The sequence below is a fragment of the Micropterus salmoides genome, unplaced genomic scaffold, assembly GCF_014851395.1.
Source record: "Micropterus salmoides isolate LMB-PRFRI ecotype aquatic unplaced genomic scaffold, ASM1485139v1 Ms_hic_scaffold_1, whole genome shotgun sequence".
Lineage (NCBI taxonomy): Eukaryota > Metazoa > Chordata > Actinopteri > Centrarchiformes > Centrarchidae > Micropterus > Micropterus salmoides.
The window spans coordinates 40,520,613-40,542,656 of record NW_024040040.1 but is presented as its reverse complement, the minus strand read 5'-3'; the positions used below and the strand labels follow the sequence as shown (position 1 = coordinate 40,542,656).

The 22,044-nt window shown below is 40.3% G+C and overlaps 1 protein-coding gene across 1 annotated transcript in view; it reads left to right on the top strand.

The window, feature by feature from the left end:
- Window positions 1–22,044, top strand: part of cunh8orf34 (chromosome unknown C8orf34 homolog) — a 58,266-nt gene that overhangs the window by 32,402 nt on the left and 3,820 nt on the right. Inside the window, exons 8-13 of the mRNA XM_038727635.1 lie at window positions 3,778–3,913; window positions 8,395–8,480; window positions 8,582–8,655; window positions 15,005–15,131; window positions 18,741–19,231; window positions 21,167–21,263. Coding sequence (XP_038583563.1) covers window positions 3,778–3,913; window positions 8,395–8,480; window positions 8,582–8,655; window positions 15,005–15,131; window positions 18,741–19,231; window positions 21,167–21,263 — 1,011 coding nt within the window. The remainder of the gene's footprint in view (window positions 1–3,777; window positions 3,914–8,394; window positions 8,481–8,581; window positions 8,656–15,004; window positions 15,132–18,740; window positions 19,232–21,166; window positions 21,264–22,044) is intronic.

Here is a 22,044-nt window from a genome sequence, read left to right as displayed (position 1 = left end):
GAGACTCAGACTGCTGTTGCACAGATAAAGGGCTGCACCGGCTCCTAAAGCCTCGGTGAGACAAAAAACTCAATTCAACTCAAGACAATTCTACCTTTTTTTACCCAACATTTATCCAGGCAAATTCATAAAGTCACACCGTTTCATACCTGCAAGCTACCAAGCACCCTATACATGGACAGCGAGAAGCAACAGTGTACCAGGGTAGTGGAGGCTAAGTGCACTTGTACAGTAGCAACCTTTTTCTATTAACTCATCCGTATCCACAAACAAGCGTACAAAACCAGACAAGTAGTAACACTTCCCTCTCTGTTTGCTTCTGCTACATTTTATTCAGACCCGGACTAATCTGTTCTGTGTGGGATGCACTCGAGAGGAAAAAAAGCCTTTGTTTACCTCCGTGACCTTTTGAGATTAGCTTTCTCCTTCTGACATTTCCTGAGTTCTTGCTCCGTTATTGTGTCATTTTATCTTGACCTTAAGGGAACAAGTCAAAAGACAAAGCAGGAGTTGAGGTGACAAGCAGCTGTGTACACTGAGGTCGTGTTCTCTTTCGGGGTCAAAGCCAGTTGCAGTTATTCTTTTGGTATTTCATGAAAGCTGCAATCTTGCACTTGAATGTTTCCAAGTGTCAAGTAATGATTTGTATCACAGGCTATGACCCAGAGAAAATCTGGCATGCTGCATTAGTCAGTTGCCAAAAGAAGGGAAAATAGTTTCAAGAGGAAGAAGTGGGAATGGACGAGGAGAAAAGAGGAAAAGGTGAAGGCCCAAACTTGAACAGTTCCCACGACCAGTAAATTGCCCACATTGCTGGTGGCTTTCTCTGTCCCCACCCCCTCCAATGCATACCGTGATGAATGGGACATTTAATATTGCCCTGCTTAAGGGTATTACTGGAAAGTATCTGTCCTCCTCGAAACACTGAAACAACACTCATTCTCAGACAGCCTGAACACCATGTGAGTGGCATAACTAATGTTAGCGATCTAACTGTAAGAAAACCAAGAAACTTCCTGACTTCCAGATTGAAGGTCATGAATAGACATATTAATTCAGATCTTTTGCCAATAGTTTTTGGCAATAGACAACAACATGTAGTAGTTCTGACTATATTACAGAGTACACCATGATAACTTTTGTCAGTTTATTGTCGTTAAAAGTACAATGTGTAAGGTTTGGCCAGAGTTTTAGTTTAAAACATTCAAAAAATTATCCAACATGATCAACAGAATGTGGAGAAGTAACAGCTCTGTCGTCATGTCAAAGATTTCTGTGTGTTGTAATATCACTTGTGCCTCGAGATGCGATAGTGAGTCACTGCAGCGTTCAGTGTGCCCTCAGTCCAACATGAAAGGATGACGAAGTAGAGCTGCGCTGAGGGCTTGTCAATCAATACTGCTGTATGAGCTGTTCTCTTTCCCTCGCGACCTCTCGTTTCTCCGTTACCTCTACTTATTTATCTCCTGTCACCGCTATTTTTTTCTACTGGGCAGACTAGGTGTGAAATTGTCTTTGTCTGGAGACACACAAGAGGTTGAAGCGCTGCCCGCTTCATTTCGGTGCTCATGTTAACCTATCGGGCTGTTCAGAAGAGCAAGCCGGCGTAGGTACAGGAAATCTGTCAAGACAACCTACAATAAATAATATAAATGATCTGATTCTAATAAATAATAAAAAATGCTTGCCACTCCTTTAATTTCTCTGTCACTCACCACTGTTCTTCTTATGAGGTTATTATAAAGATAAGCTCTACATGTGATTAGAAAAGAGCAGTAAAGTTGCATAGAGAGTAGCCGGGCTGAGAGAGAGGAGGAGGTGAAATATGGTAAATTTACTTATTTATGCACTCGCTGTGGTATCTGTTAACAAGAAGCGTCTACAGCCATGCCTGCAGCTCTGCAAGACTGTACTTAATGCAGCAGTGCTTTGAGCTGAATTCTAACTTTAGCATGCTAACATGCTGATATGTAGCAGTTTTGCATGTTAACATGCTAACATTTCTAACAGACATAAATGTACCACATTCCATGGCAATCCAACCAATAGTTGTTGAAATATTGCAGTCTGGACCAAAGTGGCTAGCTGTAGAGAGAGCCACACTGCTGTCATTGCTGAAACACACGAGAAACAGTGTGAAATCATAAGAAAATCCAGACTGCGCATTCATCTATTCTTGAAGCACTACATTTAGGTGTCTCGTCAGAATGATTTCCTGACACCCAAAGGAGACAGGTGAGATTTTCTGGCCCTGTGCCACGGTGATGGATGGAGGGAGCGAGTTCTCATGAGCAAGAGTCATCTTATCTAATCCAGGTGATTAGTCATGCATTCTCCTCTTTCAAGGTGTGAGGCCCATTCTTTCTCCTCAAACCAGGGGCCAGGTAACGTGATCTCCAAGTGAAAAGTATCAATGTTGGTTTCAAATGACTCGAGACACACACACATACACAGAGACAGACACGAACCATACGGTACTGCACAGTTATGTACAATAGCAGAAACAATGGTAGAGAGGGGAGAATATACTGTGTGTCCTGAAGGCGACCCTCCTCACTGGCAAAGCTCCTGAATGATTCTGGTCTGATGGGAAGGATGGGACAAATGTTGTTATGGTGACCGGTCAAAATGTTCTGTGTCTCAACATGTGTTTAAAAAGCTTGACCAGCACACTTAACCAACTAAGACACCCACTTGCTATTCATTCTCATAACACGGAAAGTACTGCAATATGTTTTATCTCTTGAGGATGCACTCAAAACCAAAATGGTCTGGCTGATCCAGTCTATCTCCTTTGATCCTCTGTTATATTTAACGAACCGTTACAATTCTCTGCTTTGCAACAGAAAACACTGACTTAATATTATTATATATATAATATTATTATTCTGTTCTTTTGTAAATCTTTATATTGGCGTGATGTATGCTTTCTTTGCTGCAGGGTCTATTTAAGAAGCGTGTCACGTTCTTTGTTGTGATGCTGAAAATGTAGCACTCTGATGTGATAGCCGATGATCCTGTTTAGTCTTGTATCACATCCAAACTGCAAACTTTAAATTTTTCCATGTGGAGATCATGTCATCACACAGGGAGCAGCTGTATTTAGAGATACGGAGCGGATAACGGTGGACAAAAAAAACTGTTATCTCTGTATCTGTGTGTGTGTTCAACTGTTGTAGCTGCAGAGAAAAACAGAGTAAGAGGTTAAGAGGAACAATACTGGTGTGTGTGTGATGCATACGGACCTCTTTTGAGAGTCAGAGGGAAGAGGGTTTATGTGTGTGCGCACTGTCAAGGACACAGGGAGAGATCAGACGTAACCCAACTTTCCAGCTCTCCATCTCTCTCTCACCGCTCATTTTTCCTCGCCAACTTCATTGTTCTTTGTCCCCTTCGCCCTCGGCTTGTTAGTGTACCCTTCCTGTTTCTGTGCTGCCATGATGTGGCGCTGTCGTCGACTACTCTTCCACATCGCCCCTATAACAAAGAGCTCTGTGACACTTTTGTTTCTTCTGACTTTGTTTTTGTGTGTGTGTGTGTGTGTGTGTGTATGTGAGTGTGCACAGCAGCATTGCTGGGCTGAGAATGTTTATTTATCGTGATGTGCTTGTTTGCTCCTTTGGCTCTAAGCTGACTGTCATCACTGGGCATCATATTGAAAAGGAAGAAACCAACGCATGATTAATGACTGTCCTCTTTCCCTCTTTGTTTTCTCTCCCTGTTCCTTGGCTCCTTCTCCCCTCTCCTTGTGTCTCTTTGGCTCCCTCCCTCCTTTAGAGGACCTGGATGACCTGCGGATGGAGGGTGTGATGGCCCTGGCTCCATCCGGCAGTAAGTTCAGCCAGGGACGCAGCTCCTATCAGCTTGAACCGCAGGCCAAAGTTACACTCAACATCTGCTCTAGGTGTGCCAGGTAAATGTTTCCACACTCTTATCTGGTGCCTTGGAGAGAGAGAGTGTGTGTTTTTTTTTGTTTGTTTGTTTTTTTTAAACAACACAGCTCGTAGAGTCAGTATGTTCTTACAGGGATTAAAAGGAATAGTGTGACTTTTTGGGAGTTAGATGAGTGGATCGATACCACTCTCATGTTTGTCCGGTAAATATGACTACAGTCAGCAGCCGGTTGGTTCAGCTTAGCATAAGGTGTATCTCGATATACCGGACAGACATGAAAGTGGTATCGATCTTCTTATCCAACTCTCGGCAAGAAAGTATATAAGTGCATTTCCCAAAATGTCAAACTATTGCTCTAAGGCTTTAAATTATTATGAATTCAAATAAGTTTTATCCAACGGAAAGTTGTGGCTATTACTGTAATCGATTATTTTCTTTCCTTCATCCAAACTTGTTCTTATCCTGAGCAGAGGTGGGTGGTAATGAGTTACATGTACTCAAGTAACTTTTTTGAGTAAATTGTACTTGTTAGTTTTTTTTAAGCTGACACTGAGCTGACAGAGAGCAGTGTCTGATGTGTTAATTCTAATATGTTTAATAAATAAATAGCTACACGTAATATACCTAAATGCTAAAGAACTACCACTACTACTGATGGAAATATTCAAGCTAACAGTGTACGAGCAGTCTGCATCAAACTATCATTGGTGTAGCCTGATGAAGGCAGACCAAATTATGCACACATAAAAAAAGGCAAACTACTGTTATAAGTAAGAGTAAATACTGTTGTACTCTTACTCAAGGAGTTGTTTTGATGACCATTTTTACTTCTACTTGAGTACTTGTTTTTGCAAAGTAACAGTACTTTTACTTGAGTACAGTTTTTGGCTACTCTACCCACCTCTGATCCTGAGTCATGACTTCTGCTCATGCCGTACCCTTCACTCCCCCACCTACTCTCTCTGCATCTGTATCAGAGGTAGCATACCTCAGCATTCAGAACAGAGAATAATATCAAATCAGAAGTGCATTCCGGTGTTCCTTGTTTTCACATATCAGCTCAAGCACTGATAATTGTCTCCGTTATCACACCTTCTCTCTTTATCACTTTTCTCTTCTGACACATTTCCTGTACCCCCTGGTCCATAGCATCAGTCCTAAAGCTCAAATTTCTGAGCGTTGGGTGTGATACCATAGGCAGGTGTGGGCAGGACTATTCCTTGATGCCAGTCAAAGATAAAAGGGTATCTGTTCGATGAGACGCCAGGCATACATCTGCCTGCACGGGCCTCCTCTGTTTGGGGTCTGGAATTTGTTTGTTTCCTACTCTTCTTTCATTCACGCTGCTTATCAGTTTCACTCCATGCACAGGCTGCGGGATGTTGTTAGAGGTTCTACAGGAGGATGAATGGCATTGGTGCATTTTTTTTGTTGGCAGTTTATCGACTGGATGTTTTTGAAGCAAATAGTTTATACCTTTGGCTTATCACAGAGTCCCTGGGTCGGATCAGCAGCAGAGCAAAGCAGCATCTGTATCTGGAGTCGTTTTTGGCTCATGCGCCGAGTTTTCTTCGTGACTGAAATGTCAGACATCTGTTCTCCTTCTCTGTCATCCTCTCTCCTTCTGGTTCAGTCCAAATTCTTGCTTCGTCCTCTATAACCTGACCACAAAATCCTTCCCAAGTTTTATTGGCGAAGGAGTCGTGGTCGTTCATAGTCATTTTTGGTGAGTGTAAGGGCCATAAACAGATCACTAAGCTTGAAAAGTGTTGCACGCATGGTATGTATTTTGTGCTATTTTGGAGACACGTAATTCTGAAATCAGGAGTTGTGCAGAATATATGCATGCATGCACACATACAGATATTTTGTCCACACATGTCCTTGCATGCATACACACAGAATGCCTCAGTTAACAGAAGCTAGTGGAGGCAGAGGTCAGGGAGAACTTTGGAGAGGGGCAATTCTGACAGAGGCTTTATACTCTGTGTGTAAGCACTCTGTCTTGATGGGATTACCAGAAACACCTTTCAAATATGGCTCGATATGGGGCCAACCTTTAAACTGACTCCTCAGAACACTAACATATGTGGGACAGTTAGTGCCCTTGTGTTTTACACCTGCAGACAGTACTACTGTACAGATCTGACCTTGCACTTTGGCTGAAGTTTTAAACTTAAAGTTATTTTTACAGTTAGTTTAGGTCTCTAAATTCATGACCAAGATAATATTATATATTATATAAATCTCTCAAAGATAGTAGAGGGTTGCTTGTCCCTCTATGGATCTGTGAACTCGGATCCAAGTTCCTCATTCCTCACATACCAGTCACCCCTCAGGCAAATACATTTTTCAGCTCCTTTTTTTCAGCATGTGAGGTCCAGCATTCTGTGCATTACACATTTTTGTTCAAAAGCATGTAGTACAGTATTCACTCCCGCTGTTTGTTGAGCCACTTGGCTTTAACATGTACCACCCAAAGCCAAGGAGAGGTGGCGCTTACTTTCACACCCACAGCGTGAAGGCATTTATCGATTTCCAGCAGTGCTCCTGTATGTACATAAGATGTAGATTATTTACTGCAGGCTTAAACTACACAATAACATCATACAGACAAAACTATTTTAAGAAAACATTATATTATTGAAAATATTATATTTGCCAATTTTGGACTCCAGGACTGGGGTCAGTTTATTTTCATTCAGCTAATTTGTGAAATCTTTAAAATAAGAAAACCCTTTGTTTAAAAAGAGCTTGAAATATTATGAAATACTGTGTATAATGTATATCATCTTTATTGCATAATTAAGAAATACTTGCATGGTAGTATCACTTTTCTTTTTGAACTGGCTGACCCCAAACTTAGATTTTTCACAGCCTTCATACACAAAGGCCATTGTCCTTTTTCGTTTCCTTCTGTCCAGGCACTGTCCACACCACCACTCGGTCCAGTCAGCCTGTGTGGCTCCTAACCAGCAGTGGCAGGTCTGGAAACACACTGCTTCCTCTGGCTCTATACTGGTTGGTTGAAGTGTAAAGTGCCGTGTGGCCTGTGTGTTGTGGGCATGTCTCTGTCTCTTGGGCTATAGCTGTGGTCACACCATTTCATCCACCTCCTTCATGCACCCGATCAGTTCTTTCAATGTGCTCCTGCCGCAAAACCTCCTGTGTGCAAACGCATTCCAGATCTTGGGCACAGTCCGGCGGAGTTGGCGGTCCAAGGCCCAAGGAAATGGATAGATCTCCACAAACCTCTTTTGGGCTTGTACTTCTCATTAAATTAATTGCTTTCATATCAGGAATGTACTGAGGGAATGGTAGTCAGGACTTGTGGCTATGAGCAGCTTTTGTTCAGAGAATGGGAAGGTCTTGTGATAGTCATCTTGGGTGCTTTTTAATGGTCTTATAAAGACCATTAAAGAGAATGAGAGACAAGGAGAAGGATGTATAAAGAAGGAAATAAATAGAGCACACTTTTAAAAAGCTGTGCTCTGCTTTTACCCTCATGGTAGAGATAAAAACCAAGAGGCCCTGCGGCCGTGGCGGAATGCAGCCGTGCCATGAAGGCGTATGGATTGCTTTCCTTTGTCTTCAGCTAATGGTTGCACCAATGACATGAAAATAACATGCAGTGAAAGCATTTGGAGCTAAAGTAGTGTGTAATTACAGATAATATGTTGTATGATTTACGGTCGTTAAAACTATGCTTTAGAAAAATAAATGCTGTGTTTAATTCTGTACTGATGTGCGAATGAGTTTGCAGAAGAGTATAAATGCAGTGAAAAGTCACGAGTAACATGTTAATCTTCCCACTGAAAAGACATTTCAATCGCTGTTTGTCTTTCACCCACATACACACACCTATACTTTCCCATCGCAGGGAAACTTAAGTCTATTTGTACCTAACAGACATCCAGATCTCTCAGACCCGCTTCCAGTTCAGTCCAAACAGATATCTTGGGGGGGAAAAAAAGCTATAGGGGCTTAGAACACATTATGATTAAGAACAGTAAACGAATGATGCAAGGAGAAACAGAATCTGTGCACCGGTTTTTCAGTTTTGCTTTTTCAGTAAGCAGAGTGAAGTTGCCTCTGAAACAAGTGAGCTGTGTACAATTATATCCTTGCACCATGTGTCTGTGAATGCATTACTGTGCTTTCATATCAACAAACTAAGGACCATTTCAGATTCTTTTCCAGTGGGAAGCTGCAATGAAGAACTGAAGAGATTTGTGCCTCAAAACAAACCTCCATGTTCTCTCTTTTTTTTTTTATTGGTATCACCCCAGATTTTGCAGGAAAAGAGATCACAAACTCACTAAACACTTCCTCTTTGTCTCATCACCTCAGACCGATAGAGACTTGCTTGTCTTTTCGTTATCTGGCATTCAATTTCCAAACATGCATTGCAGGGTTGCAGTGGAAAAAATGCTGATTTCAGAGATTATTTAAACGCACTCGAATGCGATTGTTGACAGTGTTGTGTATGTGTTTCTCTAGGTTGCAGGGGGACAGTCTATCAGACACCAGATCTGAAGAGGAGCACAGGCCTCACATATCTGAACAAGCTGTACCTGACATCTCCTGTAAGTTGCACTACACAGCTCAAATTTAAAGTAACCAGCTTTTACATTCTTGTGGTCTCACGCTTGGCTCTGTCCTTCTCTTCGTGTGTCGTCTGGAGCAGCTCCATTGCCCGGGGTGGACACAGTGGCGGGACGGCTGCAGGAATGCGAGTCCTTGTCTCAAGTGTCAGCCTCTGTAAGTGTATTCCCTACATCCATCCCCAAACAATTAAGATCACTTTACAGCCATCAATTACCACGTCGCTCTCTCCTCCTCAGCCTCTATTGTCCGAGATTGAGCCAAAACCACCCCAAGCCCTTCGTTAATAGGACAAGACCTAGGCAAAACTAATCCATCTTTGTGTGGGCATTTAAGCTTACACAACAGTTGATAGTGATATCCCAATTAGAAACCTCCCTGTATCACTTTGCTTGCCTCTCAGGGCTTTTGTCTGCGATCTGAAAGGTATAAATGAAAAGAATATCTTGTGACACAACGCCAATTGAGGCTGATTTAGAGTTTTTATACAATAGATCTAAATATTAGTGGGTTATAGGAGTACACACAGTTGCGTTCAATAGGAGCGTTGCGTGATAACCTTACTTGCTCCAGGGGAAGAAATCTATAGAGGCCTAATGTGGTACACACCAGACTCAGGCACAGGCAGACACTCACATGCTGTTAATAAAGCGGTCAGCTAAGACGCTGGGACTTTTTATATAATTACCCCCCCCAAAAAAGCCAGTACCTTTTTTTTATAATTGCCCAATCTAAGTGTTAGACAAGGCTTTTTACGGCTTTTTTTTTTTTTAAGAAAGAAAGGGGTTTGGAGCCAAGGCATTGCTCCGTGTGTGGAGCAGATGCAGAGAGGCTCCAGACTAACTGGGAGCAGACCTTTAGAGACTGAAGGCCCCATTGAATCAAAGCCGGATTTTTGATGGATTAGGCCAAAACATAAGCCACTATCCAGAAATTAGAGAAACCGTGCACCTAAGAACATCAAACTGCCTTTGTTATACTAATTTTCTTAAATGTTTCAAGTGAAAAACTAAGGATTGTCCAGATGATAGACAGTGTGAATTTTATAACTGAGTAACATCTAAGTCAAAGATTTAAGATTAATGATTTAACTTACAGTTAAATCTAATGTCCTCTTCACTGCTGATCTTCACACATAGATGGAGCCTTTATTTTGTAGCTGCTAATAACTGGGGACTGAGCACTCCATCTCTCCCCTTACACCACATCTCCATAGGTTACCCTGTCTGGCACACTTAAGAACAAGGTACTAATGTGTCCCATATGGAAGCCGCAAGTGCAAATGTCTCCTGTCATCTACTGTAGCTAATGCGGTTGTTTTGTGTTTAATTGCTTATGTTTGGCTGTCTTTGAAAGGCACATGCAATTTGTAATGGCTTGTTAGTTTAACTGGTGCTTCAGGGGCTTGTGGGCCACAATCACTAAGCATTATGGAAAAAAAATGCTTTTATGAGCTTACGGTTAAAGTCATACAGTATGATAAAAACCTCTGTAGATGATTGTGTGTCCTTTTATAAATTAACCTATTATATAATATATCTCATGCTGCAGTACTTTCTTAGTTACATATATTTTGAACACAAGTGTTCTTTGGATTGGTTGAAAGGTGTCTAATTGTTTCTTCACTTGTTGGACTTAATGTTAAAGAAACGATGTGTGTAATTCTAGGTTTTAATTAGCACATTTCTTTGTTAAATGGAGTATGCCTTGCACTGTACATTGCCCTGGTTTGGCCAGTAAAACGTTGATGATGTTGGAAAGTAAACACTGTTAATGGTTATCATTATTAGTCCGACAGGCCCCCTGCCTTTGCCAGCTCCTTTAGGTGATAATTGCCCCATAAAAACAAATACTTTCCTAAAGCAATCGCCAGAGTAAATTTCCTAAATAATTCTTTTAAAGTTTCCTTTGTAAGTGTTAAGTGATATGTTTTAATCAAATTTAGCTCTGAGTTATATGGGTGTTACCATCATAAAATCTGTCAGGGGGAAACTGTTCATTTGTATGGTAGAAATAAGATAATTAGTGTGATGCAATGCTACATGTATGATACAAGGCAAGGATGTTGTGATGGTGTATTTTGGTTTCCAGGGGGATTTTGGCAGAATTTCAAACTATTTACTGTATGTTTTTTTTATTATATTTGGCACCAGTCTGCTCCCCGCACCTCCACAGTTACACATGCATGGTTATCCTCTGCATGAGAGCTATGCTCTAAAATCAGAGATTTGTCCAGTTTTGTTTGTTATCACATGCAACTACAGAGTGTGTTAATGGTTCATTTATATTTCTTTTCAAATATTTTATGTAAACACCATATCCCATTTACAACAACAAGCCCATATCATAAATATGAAAAAATGGGAGCTAGCTGGTGTCAGCTTTAACCAATGCATTCTGGTATGAAAAGATGATGTCCTGCCTTTTTTAGGATGAGAGACTACATAATGGAAATGTTTTTATTGTGAAGCATATATTGCTTTAAGTGGACTTTTCAGAATTTAACAATAAAAAAACACAATACAAGGAAACAAAAGGGCAAAGCACATGAACCATCAAATGAAAAAACAGACGCAAACAAACGAGAACAGACCATGGGTCCCACAGTTGAGGTAGTGTAACTAGTATCTTGCTCACCCCCCAAACAAAAAAAATAATAAGGAACAGAAACCTTCCCTTAGCAGTGCCACTAAGAGGTGCGAAGAACTATTAGTTTAATACACCTATAAGTATATTTGGGACACTATTAAGGTAAAACCCCAATAATTAATTCAGTGAGAAGGTTAGACTATTAGAACTTTACACTATTTTACTATAAACACATATTTGGAAAATTAATGATCATGTAAATGCACTGTTTGGCACCAAGGCTTTTGGTCTGTAACAACATTGTTTGTTAATGTGATTGTTGCCGCAGACTAGCATCAGAATTGCCTATGTTTATCTTCAAGGTTATAATTCCAATCTAGCTGCTACATCAACTAACATTATGATTTCCTGCATTTGCACTCCTATTGGCACAATACTTATTTCATTTTCTCTGTTTGTTGTTCTTCGGTTACCAAGGGATAGACAGTATATCATAGAACCTGTCGTTGCTAGTGCTTAAAAAAAAATCTGTGTTATTGTCAATATCTTGTTTGCTTTTGGCCGTGCTAACTCAGTGGTTGGGCCGGTGAGTCCTGTATACAGTCCATAAAATCCATTAGGTGATTCTGCTGTGAGCCAAAACAACAGGAGCTCATTAAAAGTTAAGTGTTTGTCCTTGTATCCCGTAGCCTCGCATGGCTATGCAAGCTACTGTATATAGGCCAACACCTGCAAAATCAGATGTTACATACAGTAGCTCTTGTTTCTTATAGTCAAATGTAGTGGATCAACTCATTGGATGATTTAAGAGGAATGTGACAGGAAAGACAGACAATGAAATATATACATAATTCCTGTCTGTCTGATGTATTTGAACAAGAAAATCTCTCCCTGCATGTTTTCAGAGTTGGTAAGCAGTAAAACCAAAAACTTTTATGTTTGGTTAAACTGTCCTTTGCTGGGCTGCCGTTGGTCATTGCGTCTGATTTTCACATTTTGGATGGTTTTGAGATTTACATAATTGAGCGTAAACTTTGCTTAAATGAAGTGGTAGTCATACAAAATTTAAAGTGCACATTTATAATCATCCTCAGTGCTAGAGAAAGGTGCTGTAGTATTACATGAGTCATAGAACCAAAGGGACAAGCTTACTCTTTTTAAGAGGCATGCATAGCTATTGGTAAAATGGCTGCTGCAAGTAACAGGGACTGAAATCATTGACCATATATAGACAAAAACAGGTGTACAGTGAAGCCCAAGCAGAAAAATCGGAAAGGAATGCTGCTCACCTGTGTCTGTGTTGTTGTATACATGTTCCTGTGGGTGGCTGTGTTATGTGGGGTGTGTGTGTGTGTGTGTGTGTGTGTGTGTGTGTGTGTGTGTGTGTGTATGTGTGAGTATTAGTCCCTATGCTACTCTGCCTGACCACAAGAAGAAAGTCCATCAATTGTGCTTTGCAAAGCCAGATTGTAGGCTCAAACATCACATTTTGATGTCTGTGACTGCGTGCACACATCCCGAACAGTTCTTGTTGCTCGGAGGGCAATGTTGGACCAAACCCAAGATTGTGGTGATTATTACTGTTGACCACACACGTATAGCTGCACACATGCAGACTATAAAATGTTTAACTCTAGACTTCCATCCTCTCTCTTTCTGTCTTATGTGCTTTCAACATGGAATCAATTTGGCAAGAACCGAGACCCTTGTTTGTTAGTTGGGCAGAAGCATCACCAGAGGGGTTTTCCCCTGTTCTCTTTTAGGTCTTTTAGTTTTGTCATACTGGGAGGGAGATTATACAACTGGGGCTTTGCGCCACTGACATTAATATACTCGTAAGTCATTGGAAAACCATAGCCGGTCTTTAGTTTGGCGATGAAAAGGCATTCCTTTTCATCTCTTTGTCTGTGCAGATTAAAGCATCCAATCTAAGCATCCAAACAAAGGAAAAAAGGTTCTCATTTGCACTCATCTTGTACATTGTTGCTGATAAGGACAATAGTTGCTTTAAACATTGTGGAAGGAAAATCACTTTTCATCACTTCATTGTTCACTTAGTTTGTAATCAAGTCCATTGTTTTGTTTGTTTTTTTGCCCCTATCTGTTGTGTAGAGCCTTGCTGTACATGACTTTTTAATATGCACTATGATGATGCACTGTACATGTTGACGTCTTCCATCTGACTTTAAATTTGTATGCCTTTACCAAACTTGATGAATTAACCTTCATCTTTTGATTGTAATGTCTGTTTATTTATTGATGTTATCTAGAGAGGTAAATTACTTGCAGACTCAGTGTATCCTGTTTTTCCCGGCCATGGGCCTGTACAGCACCACCAGCATTAACGTCCGGACTGCAGTCTCCAGGATATATAGTCCTGATTACATTTTAGTCTTTCCTTTGGTGGACAGAGGAGCTTGAGGGCAGGGGCAATGCAAATGTTAAGCTGTTAAGTTGACATGACTGATAAGGGTAAATCTCCATGTATCAACTGTCCTTCTGAGCTTTCTTAAGATACCAATGTGTGCCCAGTGGACCCTTTAATATTACTAAGGTGAAAAGATTTATAGCTGTAACATATTATAATGTGACTTATAGTATAATAAAACATATGTGAATGCATCTGAGAAACTTAAACTAGGAATCTGTTGGTGGCCTTGTTTGCCAGAGCTGAGAAGACCCAGAGGGAGAGAGGGACACAATGATGTCACGCTGTTGGATTTGGGGGGATACCACCAAAGAGAAAGAAATAAAGTTGGAGATTCAGTTGTAATGTTCAACCCGCCTTGCTGCTTTATGAGGACTGTAATTAAGGATTGGCTTGTGGTGTTGTGGTTCTGCTGCCACAGAATGTCTCATGTATAAGAGATGTATATGTACAAAGATCAATGCCATAGACCATGGGAATCATCATTTTATCTGAGGACAGCAGCTTCACTTGTTTTTCATCCTACCTCTTCTTTGGAAACAGACTTCTTCAAAATGAAAATCATAAAATAAGTAGCCTGTTATAACCCATGTTTGTCTTTATATCTTGTTGGAAGACTGCACTGTATGTATATCTCCAGATCTCCCAGACCCTTACTATGTGTCAACACTCTGTCAAGTCAACTCTGTCTCTTATTAAGAGCTTAGCACATCAAATGATGTAAGTGCTGGCATCTGAGGTATCATAACTTATCTAGTGTAAACCAAACTTACAGGAGGTGGAATTATGGCTGACAGATTTTATGTCTCACCTGTGCTTGAAGCTTGTGTCTGCATGGTCCACTAGCTTAACGGATCATCTGGCCACTTGTGTCCCATCAAAGGAATAAATCGGAGGATTAGGCGTGCTGCCATTACAGGACTTGGCAACCTGAGTCTCTCTAACAGGTCCCTTTCCAAAGCATACACTTGGCCAGGAAGAGGTAGGAACAATATGAGCCAAAGCAACCCCTATACCATAAGTGATCCAATCTGCCATTGTAGAATTTATTTTCTTTCCTATGATTTGGAATATGATCATCTTATTTTTGTATAATACGAATGGTGTGTGCTCTTCTTCAACTATCCAATATGGCTGATTTACTGTTCCTTAACTGCTGGTGCAAGATGTGCTGCTGTCAGGCATACTAGTGTGCATACAAGCTCCTATAGATTTTACTGATGGTTATACAAAAATGTCTTGAACCGCTACTGACAGTCTAGCGTCCCGCATACACCAAACAGAGTGCACTGCATGTTCTACGCTTTCATCTGCGCTTGCTGTGGTTTCTTGTGTTTTTCTAAAGCCCATAAAATAATAATTGCCCCTTTTTTCCGGCAGATATGGCTCAGATATTTCCAGCAATGGCTGAAAATTATATAAAGAGTTAATTGAAGGTTCTTTCGTCTAATGTGACTTTCTCTCTTTTCTGTTCCCCTCTCTAACTAGCGTCAGGCTGTCTGGGAGGCTGATCTGAAGGCTCAGAGAGGTGGGAGCTCTGTCGGGCAGACAGGCCTGCTACTGGGTGACTCCCTATTTTCTAAAGAGCTGGAGAACATGGGCAAACAGCTCGCTGGTAGGCAGCTCTGTGTGGTGTGCATGTATGTGTGCTGTGCCTTTGTGCATATATAAGTTAGGCTCTGTATTTATTAGAGGCTTTAATGATTAATAGTGTGGGTAAGTCAGATCAAATAGTTTTTTTGGAATATAAAACTTAAAGACTTATGAAATAGAGGTTTAGAGAGCACTTATGAGGAGTGGGAGAGGGGGAGTCCAGCTAAAGTATGCAATGTTTTTGGCCAAAGAATTTTCTTGGGTTAATTAAAATCTCATTCCTGCTAAAAATGTGTCAAGACTAAACAGAAATAACTAACATTTCTACATGCCAGGAATCCATCTCAACTCCAGCTCTGATAGGTTCAATTGATATCTTTAGCTCTGCTGAGTCATTTGGAAGTGATTGAAGCTGAACTGTGCTGGGGAATTTGTGTGGCATTTTGGAAATCATTCACTCCTAATGTAGTTCAAGGTTTATCTTTGATATATGTGACGTCTGGGTGACTCAGAGACTCCTCTTGTTGCCATGATGATCAAATGTGTATCCAGTTATGAATCAGATGAAAGCCTGGAGTGGAGATCAGAGGGAATGTCGCCATTAACCATCATGTGTCACCCACTTGTTTGCTTATGCATGTCCTCCCGCTCTGTTTGACAGCATCACTGTGTGTAAAGACCTCGTACGCGCCTTCACATACCAGACTTCTATGAAGCATATTGGTCCTGCTTAAGGAACTTACTGTCACTATACAGTGGTCCCAGCTGCTCTGATCATCTGCACATTGGCACTGCACACACTTGTTTCCTAAGTACCTACAGAACAAAACAGCACGCTGGTGTTTAGGAGGATCTATAAGAGGGCTATGTGTGTTAACAACACACTCTGTTTTGCCCCAGAGGTCCTCACATGGCATTGATTTCTAGTTGAGTTACTGAATATTCAGGCCAAGGGCTCCCACCAGGCAATTCAGTGAAGCTGTTCAACTAGCTAATTCAACTATTTCAAGGCTTTATTAGCTGCTAATACTTTCCATGTTTAGAGTCAGAGACTCACTTTTTATCTTATATTGTAACCCCATTTATGTGGTTGTGAAATCTCCTCAAGTCTGCCTTTTGTTATAAATTTCTTTTTTTTTAATAACACATAAATAAATTCCACACTGCTCACTAAATTTGTTATTGACATTATTAGATACAGTTTCATTTAAATGCAGTTTCACCTAGGAATTGGTATTTTAAAATTTTCTATATCATACATAATATGACAATTTTTAACCCCTTTTTTAACTTTACAAAACTCGGCAAGCTGCTCAATGAGCTCAAATAAAGTCAACCTAGAAGATTCCTGATTTAGAGAAAGTAAATTATTGAAGTAAATGTAAACAAGACTGTATTTTTAATACTTAATGATACAGATACATTTTGGTTCTGAGATTCAGTACCCAGTTTTAATTACAACGTATTCATAATTTATAATTATCTATCATATCTACCATAATTTATCTATCCAAGGATCGTTTATTTTTTAGAGGAGGGACCTAATAAAGTTTGTATGAGTTCTGAATGGTTGCATAGCATGCTGCGGTCCTATAGTCTCTTACCCCGTGCAACAGCTGCTTGATCAAAGACTTTAAAAGATTTGATCTGTTTCTATTTCTTCTTGTCTCGGTCTTTCTCTGCCTCACTTTCTCCTGTTTTTCCTTTTTCCAGTTCTTCTTACTGAAAGGCTGGATGTAAACTTATCAGAGGTTTATACCATATGTATTTTGATGCTACCTCTTTGATCTCCGGGAGCTGTCATTTTATATCAGTGTCTGTGAGATGGCTCATAGTATTTCTGCACACAATTTCAAAATAAAGCTGCTTGCGATACGCTACTCATTAATGCCAGGAAGTTGGGGGAAGCAACTGGTTTACAATAACAACGTGAGTGGAGCAACCATTTACGGAGCGGAGAAAGATTTTTTTTAGAACAAAAACATGTGGTGTTTGTCATTATACTGGTAAATAACCTGAGATGAAAATATCAACTTTATGGGAACAGATTACTAATGAACATATCCTGTTTACAATATAATGATAACATCAGTCGGGGTGGACTTGGTGTGGGTAGTAAAGGGCTCTGACTGGGAAATCATCATATGCGAAACTTCCGTTTACACCAATTTTTCTTCAGTATATTGTATTTCACTGCCATCCGGAGTCATTTTCACCCCAGCAGGTCTGATGGTCAGCATCTAGCTGTTCATGCAGAACCTCAACTGAATAGCAAAGCTTCTTTATGGTAATGTTATATACTGCAGTCCTGCCATTGCCACGAGCTGATGTCATGATATGCCCTGAACACCCCACAAAGTTGATTATCTTTCAACTTTCAGTCAGATCGAGGCCAAGCACGAACCTTTATCTTTAGTTTTCCTTCTTGTTATTTAGAGAAGTAACATGTGTAGAATGTATGAAGGTTAAAGCAACACAGACACAATGTCATGCTGTACACATGCAGATTGAGCACAGGGGTACGGCACTAAGCAGTATGTGCTTTGCATTGTATCTGACTGTAAAGATTGACCTCCACACAATCGGAGCTGATTAAGCACAGAAACAACAATCTAATTATGCATGTCAGGGAATTAAATGTATTAGCTCCCCAAAGGATACAAAACGGTACAAAACGGATGTATACAAAACGGTCTGGAATAGATTTTAAACCATGTAAATAATATCCTAAAGCTGAATTTAGAGTAGTATTGCAGACATTTTTGACTACATGGATATTTGTCAGTGAATAGCAGCATATGCTTCACATTTTAGCATGGAAAAATGTTGTTTGTATAGGAAGAGAGCGCTGTTTGCTCAAAAACAAGGAAGTCAAGGTTTGTGAAATACTTGTCATGCTTCCTTTTGTTGTTTATTTAACGTCACACATATACAGTCTTCCAGAAATACACAACACCGGTGAGTCATTCCTGAAATGATCCCTCTCAAATGATAACTCCCAGGCTGCTTTGTTGAATCCCAATTGCCAAGATTTTGAGCAAAAGCCTAAAACACGGAAAAAATTACCCTGGTGTTGATCGCAGAAGTTGGCAGAGTTACTTCTTTTACAAACAGAAATGTTTTTGAGACTACCAGTGAGGCAAACAAATGTGTTTTTTGTCAGGAACAGGAAAAATGTTTTTACCAGTGTGCTTGCTGTATATCAACTTGGAACCTTTTCTGACAGAGAAAGCTGGATTCACCACAATTTACAGGCTATAAATATTGTCATCATTGCCCAGAAGAAGGATTAAACCAAGCAGTCTCGCCCACTTTAGTGCTCAGTAAAGTTTGTGAATCATCAGTCTTGTAGGACATGCAGCATACTTAACTCAAAGCACAGCCTCTGAGTGAGTACATAATAAAATAAGCCTGACTTTCTCTTGGAATCTCTTTTACCAGAGTTATCTGGGATTTATGTTACAGGCATTGTTGTGTTACAGCTGTATAGATATAAAACAGTTTAAACATTCTCATTTAAATATGTAGGAAAACTAGAATTTAAATGAGGAAACTATACCAACTCACTCCCTCAGCTACTTTATCTGGATGTTGACTTGGATTATCTCCCTTATTTTTTTTTACCCTTCAGAGGTTGAGAAGGACCTGGCCAAGCTGGCAGAAGTAGGGAAGATGACCTCTCGGAGCTCCAATAATCCGCACAGTACTCTGCTGCATACCCCTCTGCGCCACAGAACACTACCCGACACGCTTCCTCTCCCCAGCCTGGTCTCCAGACCCCAGTCTCCATCTGGCAGTCTTTCAGGCAAGCCCTGTGGTGTGGGCCTCCCTTTGCTTAGCCCCAAGCCAACCTCGCTGGTCATGAGTCGGACTCAATCTCCCACCAACCCTGGGAGCAGGACTCAAACTCCCAGAACGCCTAGCAGGCCCCTGACACCAAATAGTTTACTAACACGCTCCAACTTTAACTCTGGATCTCATAAAGAGGTGACCTTCAGGAGGTCACGGAGCCGCCCTGTGACACCCACATGCCAGCCCACACATCCCCGACCGCTGCTCACCCCTCCTGGACTAAGCACTACAGACAGCCTTGGTGCCAGCCTACGGGCCTATTTGTCTGAGGTAAGACACAAAACTGAGAGTTATACCAGTAACCTCCACAAAGACTTTACAAGGTCAATTATTTTTGACAGAGAGGCAACTAGGAGGGCCTTGTTACATTTATACCAAAGAAACCAAAAAAGGAATACTATAAATCTTAATTTTATGTTTAATTTTAATTTTTGGTTAATGTTGTGAGTGTCAGTGCTGTAACTGTCAGTTTTAAGCAATTATGGGAAATGTGCTATAAAGCTACAGCCAGAATGCGGTTCGATTAGTTTAACAAAGACTGGAAGCAGAGAGAAACGGCTAGCCTGGATCTGTCCGAAGGTAACAAGCTTACCTGCACCTCTAAAGCTCACTAATTAACACATTATATGTGTATTTTTTCTTGGGTCTTGTATATATTTTTTGAGCCAGGCAAGTTGTTTTCCCTGATACCAGTCTTATGCTAAGCTAAGATAACCATCTCCTGGCTGTAGCTTCATATTTAGAGGAGACACATGTAGAGTGGTATTCATCTCCTCTACCTTTATTCCTTTAATTGACACAGTATATTTGAAGGCCCTGGTGTGAAATCAGATTTCACATTTTAGCTAGTCCTCTCATGTAAGATTTATCTAGCAATAAAACAGATCAAGTACACACTCAGTGTGTAAAACATGAGAGTAAAATTGTCATAAACTCTGTGTTATAGACTCCAACCTTATTGTAATGTTTTAGTATGGTGACAGTGAGCTTGTGTGCGAAGTGTCAAATAGGCTCAACGCCCAAGTAAAGCTGGCTGTAGAACATAAGAGCCTTTACACAGAAAGATTATGACTGAGAGCACCAGAACACACAATATCACACGTGTGTATACACACACACACACACACACACACACTCACACACACACACACACTCTTCGTGTGGGGTTTAGTGGAGAGTCATGGAGGTCCATACAGTAGTATGTCATTTCATTGTGGAAAAAGGAGTCTAGCATAAAAGGAGAACTTTCAATGGTATTTCTTTCTAATATTCCTTTCATGATTTACTTAACAGCAGAGCTGTTAAATATGAGACTTTTAAAAGGCTTTATTAATGGTGGGCAGGAATTTTGCAGTCCCTTTGTATTCTCTGTAGACAGTTATGCTAGTTGACACCTAGTGAGATTATCCGAAACACCAGTGCACCCAGTCTGCTTTTATTGAGACCACCTGGCCCCATGTACAAGGAGTAAAGTCCCTAAAAGAGGCCTGTTTTAGAGGGTTCCTTTTTACATACTGGATGTACAGTACAAGAATGAAAAGATGTATATGCTTGTTTTCTTGTCTGTCTTGACTACAACTTTCTAGACTACTTGTGTACTTGGGCACAATCAATTTACCACTGAAAAATAAGAAGACAAAAAAGGCTTTTGTAGAGGTAGCGTGAGACAATTTTTCTATTAATGTTTTGTCCTGAGGACTAAGTATAAGTAGTAATAATTCAAAAAACAGCTTTAGTACTGCTATGTCGTGTGTGTGTGTGTGTGTGTGTGTGTGTGTGTGTGTGTGTGTGTGTGTCAATTTTTGACATCTTTGAAAGGATATTTATACATTTCAGTTTTTTGACCTGTTGCTCCTTTTCATGAGGTCATTTCTCACTTTTAATGTAATACCTTTAGAGCCTTAAACAGGACAAAGGAAACATGCGTCTGTTTGAATGTGAGGACATTTACAAATTAGTTTAGATTTGATGTTTGAAATCTAAAACTGCTTGAAGAGATCTCGCAGCTGGATTGAATACATATTTCTGTACATATGTTTTCCTTTCATTCACTGCAAGACTTTGAACACATACAGAATATGTAGATGGACAAACAGATGGATTAATTACCAAACTGACCTTGTTTGTTTTCTTCAGTCCATTATCTACTGTATCAATTAACAATATCTTCCATCATTTCTGTTTTTTGTTATTTTTCCATATCAGGATGAGTTTTACCAGCAGTTACAGGCCATCAGACAGCCTTGGCATATTCCCAGTGACACAGACAGTGACATCCTGGAGCCTCCTGAACAGGATAAGAGTGAGTGACCCACCTTGCTCTTCTCTCTTTTGTTTCTTTTTAAAGCCTTCATTTGATTGTTTATCTCCTCATTCAGGTTCCATTTACCAAGAGAGAAAACATTCACAGTTCAGTTTAGTTGCTGGAAGTTTCAGTTGAATCCACAGTTCACAAATTGCCCCTCTAATGTTTTTACCTTCCCACAGTTTTCTTCTTTGTAAGACGTGAGGTTCATTTCATTACTGTAATGTCACTTTACCACAGTGAGTAACTAATGCATTAAAATGGCAACAGATCTATTAAAAAGTGGAGATTAATGTGCAAGGATTCCTTGTAAAAGTTTGAGATGGAGCACAAGGGCTGACACATGAAAATGTCCACATCTCACAGTTGGGTGAAATCCTGGGGGGTTTCATGGGGGGAAACGTCATGTAAAATGTTCTTTCCTGGCATCAAGGAAGAAATATATCTCTATCAAGATCCAGTCGATAGACATGAACGGCTCTTACTTGAAAGTCGTAAATCTAGTCATAGTAGTGGTCTGGCTGGGATACAGTACAACGTATTACTCTGGCTTTGAACATGACATAATTAGATCAGACCTCCTGTTCTGGTACATAAATCACATGAACGTATGTGGCAATATGGTCTGATTGTCAGAGGCTAATAGTTCCCAATTCACTGAGGTCCACTAACAAACTGTCAAATTAATGCTCTCTTAATATAAGTGAATATATGATGAAACTTCTGATGGTCTGAGATGTTTGTATGAATTTTTATTGTAGCTGGACTAAATAAAAAT